The sequence below is a fragment of the Lathyrus oleraceus genome, chromosome 2 (assembly GCF_024323335.1).
Source record: "Lathyrus oleraceus cultivar Zhongwan6 chromosome 2, CAAS_Psat_ZW6_1.0, whole genome shotgun sequence".
NCBI classification, from domain to species: Eukaryota; Viridiplantae; Streptophyta; class Magnoliopsida; order Fabales; family Fabaceae; genus Lathyrus; species Lathyrus oleraceus.
Window position 1 is genome coordinate 432,259,872 of NC_066580.1, and position 6,784 is coordinate 432,266,655.

At 44.7% G+C, this 6,784-nt stretch overlaps 1 protein-coding gene across 1 annotated transcript; it reads right to left on the reverse strand.

Annotated features, from left to right (window-relative positions):
- Positions 1-1,075: 1,075 nt before the first annotated feature.
- LOC127123560 (uncharacterized) lies at positions 1,076-4,463 on the reverse strand. The gene is made up of 4 exons (XM_051053770.1): positions 4,413-4,463; positions 4,117-4,346; positions 1,973-2,516; positions 1,076-1,882 (listed from the first exon to the last, which is right to left on the reverse strand). Exons 1-4 carry the CDS (start codon positions 4,461-4,463, stop codon positions 1,076-1,078), a joined length of 1,632 nt encoding a protein of 543 aa, XP_050909727.1.
- Between the last annotated feature and the right edge of the window lie 2,321 nt (positions 4,464-6,784).

Below are 6,784 nucleotides of genomic sequence, written 5' to 3' on the forward strand. Positions count from 1 at the left end.
CGCAGGTAGCTGTCAGGTGAGATATGAATTTGGAGATGTAATTAATTCGCCCAAGGAAGCCTCAGACTTCTTTTTCTGTTCAGGGAGCTGACATATCTTGGATGGCTCGAACTTTGTCGAGATCAACTTCAATACCCTTCTGACTGACTATGAAACCCAAAAGTTTACCTGATCGGACTCAAAAGTACATTTGGCTGGATTCAGACGCAGTTTAAACTTTCGGAGTCTGACAAACAATTTTCTCAGATTAACCAAGTGATCTTCCTCAGTTCTGGATTTGGCAATCATGTCGTCCACATAAACCTTGATCTCTTCATGAATCATGTCGGGAAAGAGTGTTACCATGGCGCGTTGATTTGTTGCCCTTGCATTCTTCAATCCAAATGGCATGACTTTAGCCAAGTTGTAATCAATGATTTTATTTGCTCTGCATATGATAAGCTTATTTTAGTATGCTTTTTTTTAGAAAAAGTGGAAAAAGAAAAAGAAATATTTTTCCATTTCATTGTTTTTAGTGAAAACGAAAAATAACTGAAAGAAAAGTAACACGAGTTTTGCATGCAAAAAAAGTACTTTGGATAGGGACGAGGGACGAAGAAAACAAAATGCATTACATTTTTTCCGAGTACACCATAGGTATCACGGTGGCCGTCCAATTGGGAAGCTTGAATCCTGGAGGACATCTGCGAACAAGGTTGGGTGCTCCTGGCTTGTTCCCACTGGATTCTCCGATGACTGCTACGGTATGCTCATTTTGATAGTCAATGATGTTGAACTTGACCAGGTTGAATTGCTTTTTCTTTGGACTCACTTTGCGTGTTGTTGGGTGATAACTGATACCAAACCTGTCGCGCTTTTCTGCCACATTGACGACCTTACCCCAACCGGGAAGCGGGCCTTTCTACAATGTCTGCTTGGCACTCTTCGCTGAGGATAGGATGGTAGCGGATGATTGATTGTTGTTGGAGGATGCAAAACTGACATCTTCAAACTCTAGACAGTGGAGCGGAACCTCGACGATCCCCTTATCTGTTTCGACATATCTGAAGGAAGAGAGTTCACTGACCAACAAATCTTATTCCCCACACACAATTACCAGCTTGTCATCTATCAAGTACTTCAACTTCTGATGCAAAGTAGAAGTGACTTTCCCAGCGGCATGAATCCATGGTCGGCCCAACAAACAACTGTAGGTTGGGTTGATGTCCATGACTTGAAAAGTAATACTGAACTGGTGTTGTCCAACACAAATCGACAAATCGACCTCCCCAACTACCTGCCTTCGGGAACCATCGAAAGCTCTAACGATCAATGCGCTGGTTCTCATCTCGGGCCCCTTAAACTGTAACTGACTTAATGTAGATTTTGGCAGTACATTAAGCGAGGATCCAGTATCAACAAGGACTCGGGATAAGAGAGAGTCAGTACATGTGACCGAAATATGTAGTGCTTTGTTGTGGGCCTTTCCCTCAGGAGGTAACTCTGCTTCATTAAATCCTAGATACCTACTGGCGGTGATATTAGCAACCACGTCGTCAAATTGATCGACCGTGATATCTTGCATCACGTGAGTGGCATTTAGAACTTTCAGCAATGCCTTACGATGAGCCTCAGAACTCAACAGCAAAGAAAAAATTGATATTTTGGAAGGCGTCTGATTCAACTGTTCAACAATCTTGAAGTCACTCTTTCTGAACAGTTTGAGGAATTCCTGACTTTCCTCAATAGTGATACTCTTCTTGTAATCATCAGACTGTTCTTTTTCAACCAACATCCCTTTCCCTTTGGAGACTTCGGCCTCTACAGCTTTGTCATTGTCAATAACTCTTGTCACTACCGGAGCAGTCGTCACGGTCGGAGTGGCGAGTACATTTGTCTTTGCCTGCGGAGTCGGTGTAGGAGTTGCCTTTTCTTTGGGTTAGACAACTGTGGGTGCTGGAGACACCCTAGGAGTGTATTTAGGAGCGAATACACGGCCACTTCGAGTCATGCTTCCCGCTCCAGCGATGTTGACAATCTCTGTATCAGAAATGCGGATTTCTTTCCCTCCCAAATACGTTGTGGTCTCATAATTCCAAGGTATTGCCTTGGTATTCTGACACGGAAACGGAGTTGGAACACGGAAATGGATCGAATGAATCCTCTTGGGAGGAGCTTCAACCTTCTTCTTCCTGTATACAATAATTATCGGTTCAATCACTGCTACCTCTTCTGCTGCTTTAGACTTAGAGAACTGTACTAACCCTTGATTCATCAGTTCTTGCACACATTCTCTCAATTGTTCACAACCATCTGGATCGGACTCACATACTGAGCAATCACTATGTACTCCCTCTAGAAACCCAAATTCTTCATGTTTTCTCAATACAACAGAGAATGGAGTTTTCACCTCATCGACCCACTTCACTAGTTCTGCGGGTTCTTCCTTAATGATGACACTGATGGAAGGACCGTCATGATTAGGTAGGCGATTTGTCTTAACGTTCGGCTTTTCCTCCGAGAAGGTCAAGATTTTCCTATCAATCAAGTCTTGTATTTTATTTTTTTAATGGCCAGCAATCTTCGGTGGAATGTCCCATGTGACCGGTGTGGTAGGTGCATGAGACGTTGGGCTTATGTTTATAATGGTAAGGCGGCACAGCCTGGGGGATTTCTTTTGGCACAATGCCCCCCACATGGACCAAATATGGTACCAAGTCTGTATAAGGTACTGGGATCTTGTCATAATGAGTGCGCTTTCCATAGTTTCCTCTGTTATTCTGCCCCTGGTTTTGCCCTCTATTGTCACGGTTGTATTGTCGATTCTGATCCTTCTAAGCAGGAGCTGATTGTTGATTGCTTCTCCGTGGTTGATACTGGAAAGGCAGTTGTTGGTATTGAGCTGCGGCAACATACGGATAAGGATAGTACGACATAGGGGTCATCGGAACTCGATATCGGGGGCGAGCCTTCACCATCACAGCGTTTGCTTCCCCCTTCTTCTTCTTCGCGAAGCCCCCATGCGGTCTCTTGTTGACTGACTGCGACGCGGTCGTGTATGTTATTTTCCCTTACTTCAACCCACTCTCGATGCGTTCTCCAATTGTAACCATATCAGCGAAGTTTGTTGATGAACTGCCAATCATTTTCTCAAAATACAGCCCATGCAACATGCCCATAAAAATGTCAACCAACTCATTATCAGATAGTGCTGGTCGAACTCTAGACGCTATTTCACGCCACCATTAAGCATACTCTTTGAAGGTTTCATTAGACCTTTGTGACTGGTTCTGTAGTTGAAGCCTTGTCGGAGCCATGTCAAGGTTGTATTTGTATTGTTTCAAGAATGCCTCGGAGAGGTCTCTCCATGATCGGATCTTTTAGCGCTCCAAACTCATATACCAATCCAAGGAAGCCCCAGTCAGGCTGTCTTGGAAGCAATGAATCAGGAGGTTGTCGTTATCAATATGCAAAGCCATTTTCCTGCAGTACATAGTGAGATGATTGCGGGGACAACTAAGACCTTTGTACTTAGGGAGATCAGGCACTTTGAACTTCTGAGGCAAAACCACGTTCGAGACCAAGTAGAGGTCTCGAGCGTCTATCCCAAAAGAAGAGAAGCCCTCAATGACCATTATTCTGTCGTCCAGGAGTTGGTAATCCGCCGGTTTGGCCGGATCAATAACTGGAGGAGCAACCTGACTGGCCGGTCAAGAGGCTTCAGGAGCAATTGGCGCGGGCATGCTCGGGTTGAACCATATTGGTGGGTAAGAGAAGCCTCGTGGCACAGTCTGAGCAGCATTGGGAGGTTGAAAGTACTGCATCCCAGGTTGAGCATTGGGAGCCTAAGGTGCCCCTTCCTGCATATACTGGGATGCAGGGTTCATCATCATGGGCATAGATCCTGCCCCATGGGTAGCCAAAAGGGACGAGGATCTAGCCGGTGCTCGCATCTTGAGCAGTTTGGCTGGGCAGTTGGAAGTGGAGGCGCGGGCCTCGGTAGTCTTCGTCATCGTTGGGGAGGTCGTTAGGGACTTGGCCCTGGTTGTCCTCCGGGTCAGCAGCAATGATCGGGAGGTGTGGAGAGCAGGGAGAACCCAAGGGAAACTAGAGTTTCTAGCAGTAGTGGGGAGAGACGAGTGAGGGAAGAAAGCTTCCCCAGTGGTGAGGCTAGTAGTAAGGTGAGGAGGCATTCCCCATGGGTAGGCAGCAGCAAGCCTAGCAGGATCCGTGGGGACCACCTGGCGGTTCCCAGAGTTAGGAACCACAGTTTCCGCCGGAGGATCGACGGTAGTGCCAGCACCAGCATCAGAAATGGTCACCCCAGCAGCACGAGTGACGATGGCAGCAGTAGAGACAGGGTTCCTCTAAGATTGGAGGAGCTCCAGGATGGTCTCCATGTTGCCCCTGAAGACATTCATCTCCCCTTTCACCTGGGCAAGGGATTCACGGACAGCAGCGTTGTCGGCTTCGTATTCGGTCATGATCTTAGCTTTGCTGGAGCGTGTGTAGTACGAATGACGAGTCGTCGTTGTTGCTGCAGCAAAATAGTGGGTGTAAGCATTTTATTTTCTGACAACTTGGCAAGTATATGCAGTGATGCATGTATGCGTGCAAAAAGATTTGATGTGTGCATTCAATATTATTATTATTATTTATTTTTTTGTAAAGACAAAATTCCAAGGAATCCGCGAGTCTATTTATCACAAGCAATTATGAAGCGAATAAAGAGAGACAGTTTATGAAGCCAATAATAGAGAAACTCTTTTTATTCCAAAACAGGATACAAATACATCAAGAAAATGCCCATCGGCTACAAGAAGATCACATTGGTCCAATCAGACCTCAATCTACTGAAATACAAACGACTAGAAACAATTAGACAACAACTCCTCATAGTAAGCTTGTGATTTGGGAGACAGGAAGGAGCTCCATTTTCCCAACATCGCACTTCCTTCGGATGGGGGGTTGTTCACAACTGTCTTCCCTCGGCCGGAGGGGTCTTCGGGACGCTCATTCAACTGCATGCTGTTGTCGTTCGGGTTACCATGTGATTGCTCCTTCATCTTTTGGATTTCTTCTAGCTTCTGATTCAGCTCGTACTGGTTCTGGAGAAGGGTGACTTCTAGCTGTTTGTTGTGGCTTCTTTCATCCTTCAGTTCCTTCTTACAAGCTTCTAGCAGACTTTGAAGTTTCTTCATTTGCTCCATATGTTCTAGTTCTGCTTTACCAGCTTGGTATTGGGCTTCGGCTAACTGCTTCTTTTTGGTCTTCAGACTGGCATAAGTCCCTTTGAGGGTACTTTAAGTCTTTTGAAAACCTCAGTCTGTACCTCATCATCAGCTCGGCGAACTCGATCCATCTTCTAATTCAGATTGAATTTCAAGGTCTCTTTCTCGAATGAAATCTTAGCAAGCTTAGATTTGAGATCAGCATTCTCTTTCTCTAGAGTCTTGATAACCTTCTTCAATTCATCCATCTCAGAATTAGGCTGGTTCTATAGCTCAGAAGATTGGAGGTTCATGGATGGTTCGGGCGGGAACGACAATAAGACCTCACTGACTCTACTCTTGACCCAACTGGTGTAGGCTTCCTTGGCGATACAATTCTTCTTACCCATCTCTGCTCTGCCTTGAGGACAAATCGACCCCCAAGCCTTGACAATCTTCTTGATAAACTCTGGTTCTTCGACTCCTTCGTACAAAACAAAACCTTCTACACTTTCGAGATCAAGTTTGTCCACCATAAGATATCTAAGTTGTTGTAATGCTAACCTCGGGTTGTAGTTGATTCCTCCTTTTGTACCAAGAAGAGGCACATTAGGAAAATCCCCATAATTGAGAATAAGCTTGACACCATCGTACACTCGAGAATACCAAGGAATGTCTTCAGCTTTTAAGGACATGATCCTCTAGGACCACTTCAGATTATCTTTGTTCTCAACGAAGGGACCTTCACTGCGTAGATGCGAAATAAACCATCTATACAGTAAAGGGGTGCAACAGACGATAGTCTCTTTCTTCTTCTGGGTCCTTACGTGAATGGAATAGTAAGTATCAGCAAGAAGAGTTGGAATTGGGTTATGCGTCAAGAAGATGTGAATAGCAACCAAGTCTACGAACTCCTCTATATTCGGAAACAACACAATCCCATAGATGAGTAAAGCTAGATGGGTGTTGAAGGCCGTCCAACTTCCAACTTCAGCGAAAGTGATAGCTTTGTCTACGAGAAATCTAGAGGTGAAGCCATGGATTCCACCTTTTGGTTTCAGGCTTGATTCTATCTCCTTCTTTCCCATATGCAGAGCTTCAGCAAGTTCTCGATATTCAGGAAGTTCCTTAGTGCGGATGTAGGGAACCTGGTTCTTTATCCTGATACCCAAAATATGAGAATACTCTTCTAGTGTCGGCGCTAGTTGATAGTCTTGGAAAGTAAAGCACCTTAGTGGTGGATCGTAGAACTGTACCAAGGTGTGCACAACGATGATATTGACCTCAGTGTTCAAAATGCCCAGCAGGTTACCATATGTTTCCTTGAAGGCGTCTTTGTGTAACTTGACTGCTCTTGTAGGCCATGGCATGAACATAAACATGGTGGTGAAGGATAACATGCAAATGAAACACTCATGGTGGAAGCAAGAAAACATGAACAATGGAGTGATGGATTAAGGTTTAGGATGGAAGACTTAGGATTTTAGGATGTAAAGAGGTTGAGTTGACTTTGGTCAAAGTTGACCAAAAAGTCAACTGTTGACCAAAGTCAACAAATGGTCAAAATGGCAAATTTTGTATTTTCTTTATGATTT

What these genes read in the sequence shown, in the direction of transcription:
- LOC127123560 (XM_051053770.1), bottom strand. Translation starts at nt 4,463, where the DNA reads ATGACCGAATACGAAGCCGACAACGCTGCTGTCCGTGAATCCCTTGCC. An exon ending in TCCGTGAATCCCTTGCCCAG is followed by an intron (nt 4,347 to 4,412) that starts GTGAAAGGGGAG and finishes CTCCAATCTTAG; the next exon opens with AGGAACCCTGTCTCTACTGC. An exon ending in GCATGACTCGAAGTGGCCGT is followed by an intron (nt 1,883 to 1,972) that starts GTATTCGCTCCT and finishes CCGACTCCGCAG; the next exon opens with GCAAAGACAAATGTACTCGC.